This window comes from Ambystoma mexicanum, chromosome 9, assembly GCF_040938575.1.
Source record: "Ambystoma mexicanum isolate Mex_15411 chromosome 9, UKY_AmexF1_1, whole genome shotgun sequence".
NCBI lineage: Eukaryota > Metazoa > Chordata > Amphibia > Caudata > Ambystomatidae > Ambystoma > Ambystoma mexicanum.
Window position 1 is genome coordinate 960,223,369 of NC_090931.1, and position 17,832 is coordinate 960,241,200.

Consider the following 17,832-nt stretch of genomic DNA (forward strand, 5'->3'; position numbering starts at 1 on the left):
CTTTGCTGCTGTGGTTCAGAAGTCAAGATTGTTATGCATAATACTCGCCTCCTGCCTTTAATAGAATCTAAACCCCCTCTCACTTTAGTGAGGGGGATTAGCCATTCCGTGCGCAGCGGCCTTGGATATTAGGAGGTGTTTCCCCTGTAGTGTGTGAGTAGGTGTCGGTGGCAGTTCAGGATAACGTAATGTAAAGAAGACGGAATGGTCACCCTCTCACCAGCTGGGCTTCTAGGAATTCGTACAGTGTCTCTAAATACTATTCGGTATTATATCCACAATAAAAGGTCATTTCCTGATTCCTTTTCTCTGTGGGGACTTGCTTATGTAGACCCAGTTTTGTTAGCAATAAACGTGCCCTTCTAAAATAAAAAAACACAGTAGCGGAATGGCGCAGTCTAAAATAAGCCTGCGTGTGTGTTGCATCGGCTGTCGTAATTTTGACATATCGTATGCACAGTGCACTGCGGGGGGGTTGGGGGAATTGCTCCCCCACTTGCTTCCAGTCCAGTGCCCAAGCGGTGCCTCGACGCAGGCGTTGCCAATCACGCGCGGAAGGGGGCGTCATGTGCTCAAGCCATGGATCCTTCACTCCCAGCTGGAACGCAGTGAGCACTGAGCGGTGTTGATGTTTGCAGACGAAAGAGCTGTCAGGTGAGCTTCTCTGCGCTGCATGGTGGCATGAGGTGTGTGCTGTCCTTGTGGAATGCTGGCTTCTGGAGTTGGAAGGACGAGGGGTCGCGCCCGGGGCGGACACCCGACCTATTATAGGAAAGGTATGCCTCGAGAAGTGGCTGTGACAACCAGCACAGAGAGCACAGGCTACCAAAATAGGACTACGCTGTCTCTCTGCCAGCCAGGGAGCCAGACTCCACCCCTCCCCAGCCAGCCAGGGAGGCATCCTCCCCCAGACTCCACCCATCCCCAGCAAGCGAAAGCGAGCCCAAAGATGGTCTGCGGCGGAGGGGGCGCCGCGCGCGTGTAATGCCAGCAGCCTGGCTTTGATGGCAGCAGGGGAAATGGCTCAGGGATAGGCACTAGAAGCAGCTCGGGTAAGACAGCAGCAGTGACAGCACCATCACGACAAAAAAGCATGACAGAAGCAGCCCAGGTAAGACAACACAGTCACAACAAAACAAAGGCATCCATGATAACAGAAGCCGGCCAGGTAAAACAGTAGCAGCCACAGCACAGTCAGGGCACAAGAATACAGGCATGCTTACAGAAGAAGCCCAGGTAAAACAGCATCAGCAGCAGCACAGTCACAACAAAAGAGCAAGCACAGGCACGATGACAGGCGCAGCCCAGGGAAAGACAATAGCTTCAATGACAGCACAGTCACAACAAAAGAGCAGAGGCATGATGACAGGCGCAGCCCAGGTAAGACAACACAGTCACGACAAAACGAAGGCATCCATGATAACAGAAGCCGGCCAGGTAAAACAGTAGCAGCCACAGCACAGTCAGGACACAAGAATACAGGCATGCCTACAGAAGCAGCCCAGGTAAGACAGCATCAGCAGCAGCACAGTCACAACAAAAGAGCAAGCACAGGCATGATGACAGACGCAGCCCAGGGAAAGACAACAGCATCAATGACAGCACGGTCACAACAAAAGAGCAGAGGCATGATGACAGGTGCAGCCCAGATAGAAAACCACAGTCATGACAAAACAAGGACATCCATGATAATATATGTCACCCAGGTAAGACGGAAGCCATAACAGCACAGTCACGGCAAAAGAATACAGGCATGCCTACCGAAGCACCACACGTAAGACAGCGACAGTGACAGCACATTCAGGACAGAAGAGCAAAGGCATGATGACAGAAGCAACCCAGGTAAAGACAACACAGTCACAACAAAACGAAGGCATCCATGATAACAGAAGCCGGACAGGTAAAACAGTAGCAGCCACAGCAAAGTCAGGGCACAAGAATACAGGCATGCCTACAGAAGCAGCCCAGGTAAGACAGCATCAGCAGCAGCACAGTCACAACAAAAGAGCAAGCACAGGCATGATGACAGACGCAGCCCAGGGAAAGACAACAGCATCAATGACGGCACAGTCGGAACAAAAGAGCAGAGGCATGATGACAGGCGCAGCCCAGGTAAGACAACACAGTCACGACAAAACGAAGGCATCCATGATAACAGAAGCCGGACAGGTAAAACAGTAGCAGCCACAGCAAAGTCAGGGCACAAGAATACAGGCATGCCTACAGAAGCAGCCCAGGTAAGACAGCATCAGCAGCAGCACAGTCACAACAAAAGAGCAAGCACAGGCATGATGACAGACGCAGCCCAGGGAAAGACAATAGCTTCAATGACAGCACAGTCACAACAAAAGAGCAGAGGCATGATGACAGGCGCAGCCCAGGTAAGACAACACAGTCACGACAAAACAAAGGCATCCATGATAACAGAAGCCGGCCAGGTAAAACAGTAGCAGCCACAGCACAGTCAGGACACAAGAATACAGGCATGCCTACAGAAGCAGCCCAGGTAAGACAGCATCAGCAGCAGCACAGTCACAACAAAAGAGCAAGCACAGGCATGATGACAGACGCAGCCCAGGGAAAGACAACAGCATCTATGACAGCACGGTCACAACAAAAGAGCAGAGGCATGATGACTGGTGCAGCCCAGATAGAAAACCACAGTCATGACAAAACAAGGACATCCATGATAATATATGTCACCCAGGTAAGACGGAAGCCATAACAGCACAGTCACGGCAAAAGAATACAGGCATGCCTACCGAAGCACCACACGTAAGACAGCGACAGTGACAGCACATTCAGGACAGAAGAGCAAAGGCATGATGACAGAAGCAACCCAGGTAAAGACAACAGCATCAATGACAGCACGGTCACAACAAAAGAGCACAGGCATGATGACAGAAGCGGCCCAGGTAAGACCACAGCAGTGAAAGGAGACTCATGGCAAAAGAGGCACAGGCTTGGCAACACAAGCAACTCACCTGAGACAGCATTAGTGGTATTACAGTCACCATAAAAAGAGTTGAGGCATGGCAACAGAAGGAGTCCAGGTAAAACCGCAGCAGTGACAAAACAGTCACGACAAAAGGAGCACAGGCATGGCAAGACCTTTCCGGAAGTCTACCGCGTTTTATGACAACAATAGATTATCCACAGGCCTTTGATTGCATCAATAAAAATCTTCTGTGGTGAAAGTCGAGGGACTGGCAGATCCTCGGGAGCTTGCTAGCCATGCTGGTTTCCCTGCATGAACACACATGCATACAGGTCAGATTGGATAGGCAGGGAGCCATGATGGAGAGCTTTAGGGCAGAGAAGGGCCTACAGCAGGGCTGCGTCTTGGCTCCCCGGCTCTTCAATCTATACCTGTCCGATCTGGGTGACTTTTGGACAGGTTCGGAATTTGCCTCTCCCAGGACGTCTTCACTATTAGTCCCATACCTCACATATGCTGACAATGTCCTCCTCTTAGATAGGACCCAGTTTGGTCTGCGGAGGAAACTCACCAGGATATTAGAATACTCATTGCTGAATGAGCAGTGCATCAATGAAAAGGAAAGCAACATTATAAAGTTCCTCAGCAATGCAAGAAGTAGATGGGGTACACCTGGAGAATTGGCAAGCAGGAATTGACACCAACCAACTCCCTCACATACCTAGCCTTCACCCTAGACGGGGCTGAGAATGGGAAATTACTCATGGCTCGCATAATGTCAAAGGCAAACCAGGCTGCTGCCCAAATGAAAAACATTGAGGCTGGCTTTTCTAGGTTTTCTCCTCTCCTATCATTTTATACTATTAAAGTGGTACCAGAATTATGATATGGCATAGAGATGGCAGCCTGTTCGAGAGCTCTTGCCTTCGCAGAAGTTGAGTCTAGGGTAGGGAAGTGTGCACTTTCCCTCCCAGACTGTGTCCAAATCTCTGCCCTAACATTCAAACTGGGCTTATCCTCACTGAGTTCCAAAGTTGACTGGAGAATCCTGTGTTTATATAGAAGAATGCTGGTCCCTTAGGTGGGCTCGTTATATGAAGACCTAGCTATAATGTTGAAGTCAACTAGCTCAGTCTCTGTGGCAAAGTTTAAGGGAAGAGCGGCGCTGGTTCTGTCCGAAATTGAGATGTCTTCAATAGACCTCATACGCCAACCTAATGACCTAAACAAAATCTTGTTTTGACAAGATTGGATGAGGACAATGTCCAGGATGTGAGAGTATAGACTACACAAGAGTCCCTCCTCCCTGGACAAGCCCGAAGGGAACGATTCCTAAATATCTAAAAAAATATTCCCTAACGGTTATTGGGCTTCTTGATTGAACCTGCTACTCACGGGCGAAATTCGCCAGATAGGATCTTCCAAGATTGGAGTAAAAAAGGGCTCTGATTTATGTATGAATTAAAGTCTGCTACTAAACAGAGAGTACCTGCTCTCGGAGTGTTCTGCACTCAAAGAGTACAGAACACTATGGCTGGGTAGATGTGTACAGTGTTGGACGGGTACAATGTCCTTTCATCGCGGGATTTTTTTCGCAGGGTTTTATACCGGAAACATTTTTATGAATTTTTTTTGGGGGGGGTTAGAACATGATATATATGTGCTGTGGATGTTTGGGAATAGATAACAAATTAAAGGGAGTGGGGGTTTGGGTGGTTCCCCCCAAAAATAATTGGTAAAAAATTAAATTGGTGTTTTCGTTAAAAAATTCACATTTTTCATCCGCATCTCAAGTGGGGGAGGAAACTGCTCTCGCAATAGCAGTCCTAAGGATCAGGCAGGTCTGTTCAGTCTGAGATGGTAATTGGGTCTGTATATTCAGTCACTGGCTACACTTTTTTCTCATTTTACTGCTCGTCCAATTTCTATAAACAGGAAATACAAATATTAAAACTAGGGTAAAAGCCCTTCTGCAAAGTGAAATCTTATGAATGATTGTAACATGAAATGTATTTTTTATGATGGTACAATGTTTTTGTTGTTTCTTTTCCTTTCTTCTCCTTTTTTTCTAACGAGAAACGATTTTCTTTTTAATGTGAACTGATTTTTATCTTTTAAATCTTCTTTGTTTATATGTGTACAGTTGAGTATGAGCAGCAAGTAACACATGATACAAAATAAAATAAAAAACAGGCATGACAACATAAGCAGTCCAGGTAATACAACCGCAGTGATAACACAATCATGCTAAAACGAGCACACACATTGCCACATAAGCATCCGGGATAGGATAGAAGCAACAACAGCACCCTTACAACAACAGGAACACATGCAAGATAACAGAGGGAGCCCACAGCAGCAGTGACAGCACAGTCATAACAAAATGGCACAGCCATGACAACAGAAGGAGGCCAGGAAAGACAGCGGCCGTGACAACACAGCTAGGATGCAGGGAGCACAGGCATGACAACATAAGAAGCCGAGGTGTGACAGCAGCCGTGACAGCACAATCACAACAAAAGGGGCAGAGGCATGGCAATAGAAGGGGCCTGGATAAGAGGGGTGCAGTGACAGCACAGTTACGAAACCGTGCACAGGCATGCGAACAAAAGCAGTCCAGTGACAACAGCACAGTAACACGTAAAGGGGCACACCAGAAGCAGCCATGGTAAAACAGCAGCAGTGAAAGCACGACAATGGAGCACAGGCATGACACCAAAGCAATCTAGGTAAGACCGCACAAGTCACAAGCACAACCACGGCCAGAGCAACACATCAGTAACAGCACGTGTATGGAATAAACATGCAGCGCATTTGACTTATATCGTCTTAGGTAATGTGACAGCAACACATGCTTAGGCCATTAACAGGCGAGACGTCAGAAGTGATGGCAACTGGCATATTAAATGTTAAATGTTAAAGGTATTTGTACCGTGCACCGTCACCAATGGAATTGGTCCCCAGGCGCTCTGGCAGATCTATAAATGATAAAGTGGGATGGGTTAGTAAGGTGAAGAGGGAGTAGGATAGTGAGATGAGTGGTGTTCTGTTGGCAGCTTCAGCTCGGTATACACCAGATACTGAGCTTTGGTGCAGGTATTGGATCGGTGTCAGTCCGCGTGTGCTGTTGCTCCGGCTTATGTGTTGTTGCAGTGTTGTGAAGTGCGTGCGGCTTGTGGTGCGAGAGATGGTTGTGTGAGTTTTGAGTGAGATAAGTATGCAGAGTTTGAGGTTATATTGGCTAGTGGGTTACCTGACCTTTAGCATGCTAATATTCACAGTTTTCTCTAAGTGATCACAGTCCTATATAGAAGCGACACAGGCCAATGTTCACAGTTCTATCTAGATGTGGGCATGCTAACATTCATAATGTTATCTAGGAGTGGCGCAGGCTGGTGTTCACAGTTCTAAGTGTGGCACATGCTAACATTCGGGTTTCATCTAGGCGCGGGCATGCTATCCTTCAATCAAAACCTATCTAGATGCGACGCAGGCTAATGTTCCCATTCTATCCAAGCGTGGACATGCCGACATTCACAATTCTATCCAAGTGTGGACATGCTAGCATTCACAACTCTATCCAGACGCGACGCAATCCAATGTTCACAACTCCATCCAAGTGTGGACATGCTAATATTCAAAATTCTAGCTAGGTGTGGACATGCTAACATTCACAAATCTATCTAAGTGTGGAAATGCTAATATTTACGATGCTATCCAAGTGTGGACATGCCAACATTCACAATTCCAGCTAGGTGTGGACATGCTAATATTCACAATTCTGGCTAGGTGTGGACATGCCAATATTCACAATTCTATCCAAGTGTGGACATGCTAGCATTCACAACTCTATCCAGACGCGACGCAGTCCAATGTTCACAATTCTATCTAAGTGTGGACATGCTAATATTCACAATTCTAGCTGTGTGGACATGCCAATATTCACAATTCTATCCAAGTGTGGACATGCTAGCATTCACAACTCTATCCAGACGCGACGCAGTCTAGTGTTCACAATTCTAAGTGTGGACATGCTAATATTCACAATTCTAGCTAGGTGTGGACATGCTAATATTCACAATTCTAGCTAGGTGTGGACATGCCAATATTCACCATTCTATCCAAGTGTGGACATGCTAGCATTCACAACTCTATCCAGACGCGACACAGTCTAGTGTTCACAATTCTAAGTGTGGACATGCTAATATTCACAATTCTAGCTAGGTGTGGACATGCTAATATTCACAATTCTAGCTAGGTGTGGACATGCCAATATTCACCATTCTATCCAAGTGTGGACATGCTAGCATTCACAACTCTATCCAGACGCGACACAGTCTAGTGTTCACAATTCTAAGTGTGGACATGCTAATATTCACAATTCTAGCTAGATGTGGACATGCCAATATTCATCATTCTAGCTAGATGTGGACATGCCAATATTCACCATTCTATCCAAGTGTGGACATGCTAATATTCACAATTCTAGAAACAGAAAGGACAGTAAGAGGTGGGACAACGGATGCAGCAGCAACAACAGAAATGTCAGTACACGCCGGAGAACAATAGTGGCAGTAACTGATATAGCAACAAAAGCGGCATTGGTAGGCATGACAAAAGAAGTAGCCCGGGTACAACTTCCGAGGCCCACCCTTACGTCTGTAGCTCGCGCAGACAAGCAGCAGCCCAGACAAGTAGCAGCCCAGTTATTCCAGCGGCAGGGGCAGTAACCAACAGCGGACGCCCGTGCATGAGGGAGGCGGCAACACCATCAGCGAAATGATGAAAGCAGCAGCACCCACGGAGGGTCGCACGCCTGACAGACTAAATGACAGCACATGAGGGAGGCGGCAACACCATCAGCGAAATGATGAAAGCAGCAGCACCCACGGAGGGTCGCACGCCTGACAGACTAAATGACAGCACAGGAGCCGAGACTGAAAAGCAGTCGCAATCAGTCTCTGACAGGCGGCACCGTCACTCAACGACCCTCGGCTAAACCGGGTTACCAAGGTAACGACACCTGTGCATGTTTGTGGTGGCGGAGCGCATTGACAATGCCGGGCTCTGGTCTGGACCGTCTGCAGGGAGGCCGGTCCCAGGACCCCAGCAGCCAGTGCCTCGGAGGGGGTAGGGCGCGGCAATGCCTCTCTCACAGAGCAACGAGGGGCAGGCGCACGGTTGTGTGTACTGGCAGCTCCCGGCAACGCGGCGCGGCAGGGTCATGAGTGGGCGCAGTTGTTGACCGAGGAAAGGGGGGTGCGGGGGGCCGGGGGGGAGGTGGCGGAGGAAGGAGTTGCCGGTGCAAGCAGAGTCTGCCTCGCACCCCCGCAGCAGGCACAAAGGGACCGAGCTTGCATTGGCTGCTGGAGGCTTGGCAGCGCCGCCTCCACGGATGCACCTGCTCCCGTAAGCATGCGGAGGGCCCTCCGATACATGGGTAATACGTTGCTATAGCATTGTTTATACTGGTGGTGACTCTGTAATGGCGTTTCAGTTCGCCCTAACCACTGCATGCACACCCAGCTGTAACAGAAACGCTGGTATTGTTTTGCGATGTGTGCGGTTCAGAAGCCATCACTCGATGGCTGTCTCTGCTACTAAAGCTGGAATTTAGACTTGACAATACTGTTGCAATTAGCCAGGCGGCCCAGTCGACGCAGAACAGGCATATGTTCCTTTCTATCACTGCTCGCCCCTCTCCTCTGCTTCTGTGTCAGTTATGTGCAGCAAACCACAATGCATTGTATTTGAATGACCGTCAATTAGACCCTCACCCTGCAGACTCGAATCAGTGGCCCAGACGATCTCCCTGCAGACTGTCCAGGAGAGTTGCTAGGTCTGGAAAAGACCCGGGGCTAAGCTGATGTCGGAACTGTTGGGCCTGGGGGCTAGCTAGTCTTTTGGCTGTAGCTCCTGAGATTCTATCCGGGGCTACAACCAAAAGATCAGGGGCTATAGCCCCCTTAGCCCCCCCTAGCAACGCCCCTGCTGTAGACCCTGGTTCACGAATGCTCAGTGTGTACTGCGGCCAATGCCCTGCCTGCTCCAGCCCGTGTCATAACACTCGCTCATAGGTTGCTACAGGGCTCGGTGCTGCCCAGAAGTACGAGGTGGTGCCTGGCAATGCCGGGCTATTGCAAGCACTGCAACCAATGTAAACAAACACCCCGGGGTCAAGTGCCTGCAATCGGATCCCCACGGCGTGAGTATGTTGGCTGCACCGTAGGCGTGCTTCACCCGATTCTTTGCTAAAGTATGCGAAATGTTATATTTTTGTGTAAATGTTCAAGCGATTGGCGAGCGGTGTAAAAGTCTTCCTTCGGTTTTTTAGTTAATCAAGGTATTTCTACCCCGTTTCTCAATTATTAAATTATGCATTTATAACTTAGTTGCATACCTCCTACATCATTGTGCCCAATAACCTATTCAAATATCCGAATATACGCAAAGGGCCTCAGTAATGCACATATTCACTTGGTGAGTTGCGAAACGCCCAGGTGTGTGCAGTTACCTATTTTTTTAATTCGTAAAGACTTAAGGAAACGGGTTCTTCAAAATGCTGGCACAATACACCTGCTGAAAATTCCATAGCAAGAGAATTGATGGCCACTGAGCACTGTTTACAGCTGTGCTTCACCGGGCAGTGTTTTGGCGGTTACTTCTGGTCTTCACATGTTGGAGCCCAAGCAGTGCACACACTGAATGTAGCGCCGATTTCTAAGACTAGAGTTTGAAACCGAAGCATGCACACATCAGTGATGATGTCACATGGGGGGGCCTTTGGGAAGAAGCGATTCTGCCCCCTGTGTCAAACAAATCCTGCCAAACGCCTTACCCTGCCTTGACGGGCAAAAGTCCCCGCAGGCCACAGAGCATAGCACCTGGGCATGGCACCGTGAGGTGTGATGCATCGCTCAACCTGCTAACCGACCAACCAAGGAAGGGGAATGGAGGACTGTGATCCTCAAATTTCAAGCTGTCCTTCCAAAGCACCTGAACTTCACGCCTCCCATCAGCCTCAGCTGGTTATGGTAATGACTGCGTTTCCACACCACCCCTTTGCCACGTGTGCCAGCATGCAGATGCTTGCTTTGTTCCCACTGGGGTAAAATATATCTATGAGAGAGATGGAAAGAGGGAGAGGGTGGAGGCATAGAGAGAGAGAGAACCAACACATGCCTGTCTGCAAATGGCCAGGGGTAGGAGTGAAGGGTTGCAAGGTACTTTGCCTTGTAAGGTCTACTCCTGCCTTCTCCTGACTAACCGACTCCCCTCTAAGATTTCCTACTACCTTGCACTACACACGCAAACCTCACACAGATGGCTAAGCCATCAACACTAACCACATCACTGAGATCTCCTCTTTAGCCCTGTCCCACGCTCCCACATTAGCAACTAACCAGACCCAAGGCACTGTCGCCTATCAGATCTTGGGCTCTTCCCTATGCATAACATATTTCCAAGATTCTCTGCCAAACCCATAGAAAGCAGATTGTATCTTGTTACTGTTTCCTTATGTATTTAAAATATAAATACATTTATTAAAAAAAAGAAAGCAGATTGGCACCCAAGACCCTGTACTTTCCACCTGCACCCATCAACATCACAAATTTCACATCTGCCTTTCCCGCTGGCCCACTAATTAACCCCATCCCCTTTTTTCTTATACATCCGAGCGTCACAAGGCCACCCTTAGTCGCAGGTGGGCACTAAAAAGGACCACTTGTATTACATTACATGTTACCTGTGTTGTAGTTGATGATGTCATTTGTGGTGTAAGAGGGTTTGGGGATTTTACAGCATAAGCGCCCATAACATTACTTCAGTAAAGGTTTTTTTTATTTCATGTATACTTTTTGTATTAGCAAAATAGCAATTTTAAGGAGGTAACCCTAAAGATTCTATTGTCAGCGTGCCTGAGGCAGAGCCAAAAGCTATGCTGCGGGCATTGCATGTAGGCTTCCAGTGTGTAGGCTATGGCTGCGGGAACAGAACCCCACAGAAATGTCATAAGGAAACTGGATCCGCAAAGATCCCGGCTAAACTGACTGAAGGAAGAATCGGGCTTGCTGCCATTTAAACGCACAAAATTTCTAACTAAAAAGAAACATTTTTTGAAGAAGGGGATACACCATCTCCCCTCCTTGCATACTCCCTTAAGTGACAAGAGGATCTAAATACTATTGATATGATATGGTATGATAAGACATTTATAACGCGCCTATACACAAGTATTTCAAGACGTGACGAGGCAAGGGAGGGGAAACAGAGGGAGGACAGAGACAACAATCTTACTAGACCAAGGGACATTGAGATCACGCAAGTGCAGGGGAAAAGGGAGGGGAAAAGTGCCAGGGGAAGGGGAGGAAGGGCAAGTGCAGGACACAGGATCGAAAAACAAGTAGTGCGGCCAGCAGGTGGCAGTGCAAGGGTTAAGTGCAAAAAACAAGTGTCTAATAAGTGCAGTTAAAGTGACTGCGGGGTTGGTGAGATCCTGGGATCTAATGGAAAGTCACTCTCTACTACAGAAGCAATTAATAACCAATGCGCTGCCTTCTATACCCCAAACCACCAAACACAGCACCGTTTCATTTTGGACCCTTGTTTGATGCAGTCACCCTCCCGAGTGCCCTGCAGATGCCTTGGCGTGATTACATTTCCCAATATCCAGAGACGAAATTTCAGCGGCCATCAGAGACCTACAGAAGAGGAAGGGAGCTGATCCAGATGTATCCCCATTGATTGTTATGAGCAATTTCCACATTCTTTGGTTACAACATTGGAAAGGGGTATTTCAAGAAATGGTTCGATATAGCAAACCTTTAACCTCTATGTATGATGCTACCATAATCTTAAGGTGGCCAATCAGTGTGGCTCGTATTGCCAATTTCACTCATAAATCCAGACGCAAAAACCCTCGCTAAATGCCCAGCTAATTGCTTGGATAAACATATGCCTATACTTATTCACCCAGACCAGACATTGTACGGATAATGTTCAATTCCTTCTCAATGCCCTTGCAGACCCACTGGTGTGGGGCGGAGTAGCGGAAATCTCACTTAAACCGGTGAAAGCTTTTACTCCGGCCAGGTGGGATTACCCCCCCTTTATGCTGTGGCTTTTGAGCCACTGGCCGCATCCATACCTCAGAATGCCAACTAAGTAGGTATCAATGGAATGGGTGCAAAAAAACAGAATATCGTTAAATGCAGATTATGTCCTGCTTTATGCAAACTTGTCTGGAAACCACAATTAATGCATTCCTCTCCATTCTCATATTGTATGGGACCTTGCACATTTATTTTGTCCAAATTGGCGTTGCTCCCATTAGGTTCTACCCAGTAAATCCTGACAGAAAACCATGTCCCTTTACAATAAAGAGAACTAAGTATTTGCGAATATGGGTTTCTACTGACTTATCTACATTTTAAGAGATAACCATACCCCTACTATAGCCAAAGGTTATTCAGATCTGGACCCATGGAATATACTTCTGCTAACTCTTTCTGGAAGAATAGCTGCACTTATAATGAAATCTATGCCTAACTTGTTATATCTACGTCAAATATTTCCAGTCTGAATTCTGGGCAAAGCCTTTAGGGGTCTTATGACAGCCTTCTTGGAATGTATCTGGAAATGTAAACATTCAGAGCACAGGTTCTTAAGGTGACCAAACAGAATAGAGACCATTCCCGACTGGTAGAGTTACCAGACTGCCACCCATCAGTTTATGTTAAGCCTTGGGTAACTAGAGATGAACATCCTTCCCGGAAGTGGGATGAACAAGCAGCTGCTCATCCCAGCTTCTTTAAGTACCTAAAGCCTCTCGCCAGAAGAGCCTCAACCAATTTCAGGCAGCCGATTATAGGTCAGATCCTTGAATGTTGACCTAAAGTCTAGAAGATGTGTGATGGACATTACTCTAGCTTTCCCTCTGATGCCCACCACTCTGGTTCATAAGATGCTGCCTCCGCGTTTGCATCTATCACTCTATGAGAAAGGGACGGCACCATTTTACAGGTTTGACAGTTGAAATATCTAGACCTGGTCATGGATTTACCAACTCTTCATGCTGCACGTGGTGTGCATCAAGGATCACAGATGCCTTCTCTGAGGGCTATAACCAGACTTACAATGGGAAGCATACTGAAATATGATTTCAAAAATTCTATAAAAGCTTTTTAGAATGCCAAGCATCATGCTTTAAACAACTTATCGCTTTGTTTGTGATTTCATCTGAATGAAGGTGCATTTTGTATTTCCACAGTATTTGACACCAGCGATTCCTGGACTGTTGATTTATAGTTGCTTTTACTTCATGACATGTAAACCAACATGCTTCGAAATCTGGGTGATTTTTTTCATTCCCTTTCTTCTGTGGGCTAAAACAAGACTTATTAGTCATCCCTGGGGTGTGGTATTCCCTAGGTAAGGCATGTAGCTGAAAGAAAGTACATGGAAGACCACTTATTAGTGAATGAAGTCCAATATAATTTTTGAAGAACATTTAGACTATAGAGACATTTGGGCAGCAATTTCCAAAGGCATTACATTTGGGCAGCAGTTTCCAAAGGCATTACCTGGGATCAGCACCCAGGGTGTGGTGCCCACCAATCAGGAGCTAGGAACTCAGGCTTGTGCTATCGGTATAAGCTTGCACTACTTTCCAACTTCCTGCATCAATCTGCTGTGCCGCCATTTTTGTTTTCGCAGAGGCCGGCTGCTCCAGCCTGTCAAGATGGCCATCATCAACATAGAATAGGGACTTATACCCTTATCAAATTTGGCGTGGTGGCCACCTTGGTTTCTCCATTTTTATTGAAGGGAATCGGTCCAGGGCTGTTGTCACCGACCAGATTTCCTTTGTAAAAATATTAGTAACCTAGAGGGAGACCCAGGGTTGTTAAAAGCTTTATTCAGTGCTATGGCGACCTTCTTCACTGGTAAAGCCCTACTCCCTCACAGAGGCCCTTGCTTAGCTTAGGCCTACCATGACTCGGGCTAACTGGCTGCTACCTGCCGATATTGAGCCCCTCATAGCATTGAATAATGTGACATTCTTTAAAAGTATCATTTAGGTTCTGCTTTCTCTGTGCTTCTGGCATTGCTTCAGAAGTTGATCAAGGGCACTTTTAGATGGTCTTTTTGAGTTACTGTTTTGCTTCCCAAAAAGTGCACAGATATATTGCTTATTTTTCTCCCCAGTAAACTGAATGAAAAACCTTGGACACATGAAAGACAATTATTCACACATACACACAATCAGCTAGAGAGTAGAAATGGCTGCCAGCAGCCATATTGAAGGTAGAAATGGCTTCCAGATGGATATTGGTGGCCATATTGAGAGTAGAAATGGCTGCTGGGTTGCTGCCATATTCAAGGTAGAAAAGGCTGGCCTTTGTGAATTTCGGAGTACTCTGAAGCTCTAAAGGAATAGTGCATGTTAAATATTTACAGTGTTTCTCATCTACTCAGTAAAACTGGCAATTTCACTTGTTCATTAATGTAATGCAAACAGTCAGATGGCCATTTTGATTTTATAGGTTTAGCCAAATAAGGACTTGCCACACAGAGTTCTAATAAATAACTAGAGGGCCAACATTCCCCACATTACGAGAGCAAAACGTGAGGTAGCCATTTTCCATTTATTTAGCAGTCATGGACGCCGTGCTGGTGTTTTTTTAATTTTATTTTTTATTGTATATGGTTTACAAAAAGAAACCTTTACAAATACATTAAGTAACAAACATTTCATATATATTAAAAGATACTTAAAGACCCAATTATCCCTTTTTAAGAATGAGAGACACATAACAAATCATTTAAATAAAAAGAATTCAGTGCAAGTTAAAATGCTAAATGATTTTGCTGGTTAAATAGCAGTTTTCCTTTACATAACATCAATCTTAAAGAAATAGCAGTACAATTACAACAATTTCATAATGCAGATTATCAAACAGCTTAATCAGAGGGCAGGCGCATACAAATCTAAATACTTGATAAATCCAACCACAGCAAGACCATCTTTAATATTAGAGATGGCAAGACACCGAGACCATGTGAGATTTTCTGCCCCTAAAATACCCATGGTATTGAATCTTCCTAGATAAAGATCCCTAGGACCTTTCAAAGCTGTACAATCTAGAAAGAGATGTTGAGTAGATTCAATTACCCCAGGAGTATGACAAAACCGACATAGAAGATCTGAATCACTAATCTCCTTCCTTCTATGAAGAACTTCCCTGGTAGGGAGCAGATTCCATCTAAGCTTGAGAAGAAGTGAGTGATATTGATCGTTAGGGAATTGAGTCAATATAAAAGACAAGCAACCTCTCTTCTTATGGTCAAATTGTAAGTCATTAAGAGAAGGATAAACATGCAGTTATTCAAGCGTGTGACTCCAATCAGCCTTAAAAAGGGATTCCTTGACTTTATTGGGATTTGTTAACAAGGTATCCCTATCTGTGGAAAGGTCTGATAACGTCCTGTCACAGAGATCACGGAAACTAGAGAGATATGGATTACGGTCTAGAGATCCCTTTGCAAAAACGGTTTTACCCACATCAACATAGACGGTGTCCTGTTTGAGAGAGAGCAAGGCAGAAAAAAGGGTTTAAACTCTCCAGAGAATTCTAACTCGCAGAGAGACCAAGCCCAATTCATATCTTATAGCCACTATTGGGACACTATTAAGTAATTTCAAAATGTTCCTCCAATAAATACCCTCAAGGGTATCCCAAAAGGTCAAAAGGGCTAGATAGTGCAGTTCCATTCCATAGATTAATTTTGGGGTCACCTTACCCTTAAAGAAATCGACAGTAGGCTTAAATGAGAAAATACCATACTTGTTATCAAGCTTAATTGATTGGGAAATAAGCGGGAGCATTTTATGTCTAAGGGAACACCTTAATTCAATGGCTGATGGCTGAGCCAGAATAAGGAATCCCAAATAGACAATTTTATGTGCTCTTATTATTTTTTGCCCACCAATTTTCCAAATCTTTTTGTTCCCCTCTCTCCCCCATGAGAAGACCATTGTACGAGTTTTACACGGGTTGATTTTTAGCCCATTAAGAGTGGCATATTCTTCAAATTTGCAAATAAACCTCTGAAGGCCGTCTTTATTATGATCAAAAAGAAGAAAATCGTCGGCATATGCCAACCATGAGAGCCTAAGATCCCCCAATTTAGCATTAACCATGCCTGAATCGCCAAGAAATTCCTCAACATCTCCAAGATAGAGGATAAAAAGGCATGGGGCTAAAGAACAGCCCTGTCCAACCCCGATACGAGTCCTAATCCTTCTGGAGAGAGTTCCTTCAAGATCAATCCTAATATGGACCCCTGAATTCTCATACATTGCCATTATTAGGGATAAAAGACCTGGGGGAATCCCCCCTTTGATAACTTTCCCCAAAGTCTTGACCTAATTACCAAGTCAAAAGCATTTGACAGATCAATTGAGGCAGCATACAGAGAAGCACCATATTTTCCCCAGGTTGAACTTTGGAGGGCAGATAGAATAAAACCATTGAGATTGGTAGAATGGCCAGCCCTGAACCCTGTTTGTTGCTTCAGGAGAATATGGTTTTCCTTAATCCAGACCGTCAGATGGGAGAGAAGCACAGAGGCGAAGAGTTTACAGTCTGCATCAATAAGAGAGATTGGTCTATAATTTTTGACCAAAGTTCGTTGGCCTCTCTCAAAGATGGGGACAATATGTGCCGTCTGCCAACTGGTTGGAACATTGCCAGAGACAACAATATCTTGGAATAACAAACATAAATGTTTTGCCCAAGTTTCCGGTTCCACTTTAAAAGTATTATATGTTAAACCATTGGGCCCCGGGGCCTTTGAATTCTTAGCTCTGGCAATGAGACCAAGTATTACCTCACAGTCAATGAGAGGGACCCAAGGGACAGTTAGATCACTCTGCCCCGTTGTACAAGGTTCTAGCCCCTCTCCCCCAGTGCCATAGAGTTCAGTGTAGTGCTCGACCCATTGATCCTCAGGAATGGCATTCAACTGGTCAGCCACATCATCTTGGCTAGAGAAAATGGCCCAAAAAGCCCTAAGATCTCTCTTAATAAGTACTCTAAGCATAGACTCTGCATCATTTTGTAGCAGGCTAGATTTCCTAGATTTGCAATAATTTTTATATTTTTGGCGGATAGTTTTAATTTTGTCTTTTTTATTATCCCAGTCAATGTCGAGTACTTGAACCTCTCTAATGAGTTTCCGAGTATATGCCTTTTCATTGGCCAACTCCTGATCAAACCTATGAGAGTGGGATTTTTTAGGGAAACCCTTCCTAAGAGAGCCCGAGATACTACCATGGATAGCACCAAGAAAACTGTCAAAGTTTAAAGTGTTAAACACTGCCAATTTCCACGAGAAAGAAGTATGGTTAAACGAGGAGATCAATTTACAATTAAATAGATTAATATTGGCAGATGACCAACGTATCCCTGTCCCTTGTCCCACTGATCTAAGATGACAAGAACCCCCAGTGGGCAATAACTTCATGGGAATGGGAGAGGGAAAAGTAACTACCAAAGACCCATGGTCACTCCATGAGTTAAAAGAAACCTCAACCTCAGGCGAGAGAGAAGACAAGGAGTGGTCTACAAAGACATAGTCTATAGTAGACACTGAAAGACCTCTATGCCAAGTGGGAAGTGATGGAAGAGTAGCATCATAGAAACCGTTAAGGCAGGTTAGCCCAACCGAGTCCAGGGCTAAATTCCAAGGTTTACCCCAATCAAATTTCTGTCCTCGCCGATTATCGTCCTCCCAAATCAAGGCCAGGTCATCATATTTGGCCTCGGATGAAATGGAACAATCAGAGTTAAGATCTCCAGCCAAGATCAACTTCCCCCTGGGATATAGAG

At 45.7% G+C, this 17,832-nt stretch overlaps 1 protein-coding gene across 3 annotated transcripts in view; it reads left to right on the forward strand.

Moving 5' to 3' along the window:
* The first annotated feature begins 552 nt into the window (after window positions 1-552).
* KLHL23 (kelch like family member 23) overlaps window positions 553-17,832 on the forward strand; it is a 221,494-nt gene continuing 204,214 nt past the window's right edge. Inside the window, exon 1 of one of the 3 annotated variants that reach the window (XM_069616171.1) lies at window positions 553-654. Coding sequence is in view for 2 of the 3 variants with exons in the window: in XM_069616169.1 (XP_069472270.1) it covers window positions 7,855-7,951 (97 nt within the window). In the remaining variant the exon portion in view is untranslated. Of the gene's footprint in view, window positions 655-7,811; window positions 7,952-8,229; window positions 8,379-17,832 lie in introns of those variants that run through there. The other 2 variants (XM_069616169.1, XM_069616170.1) reach the window with 2 other exon arrangements.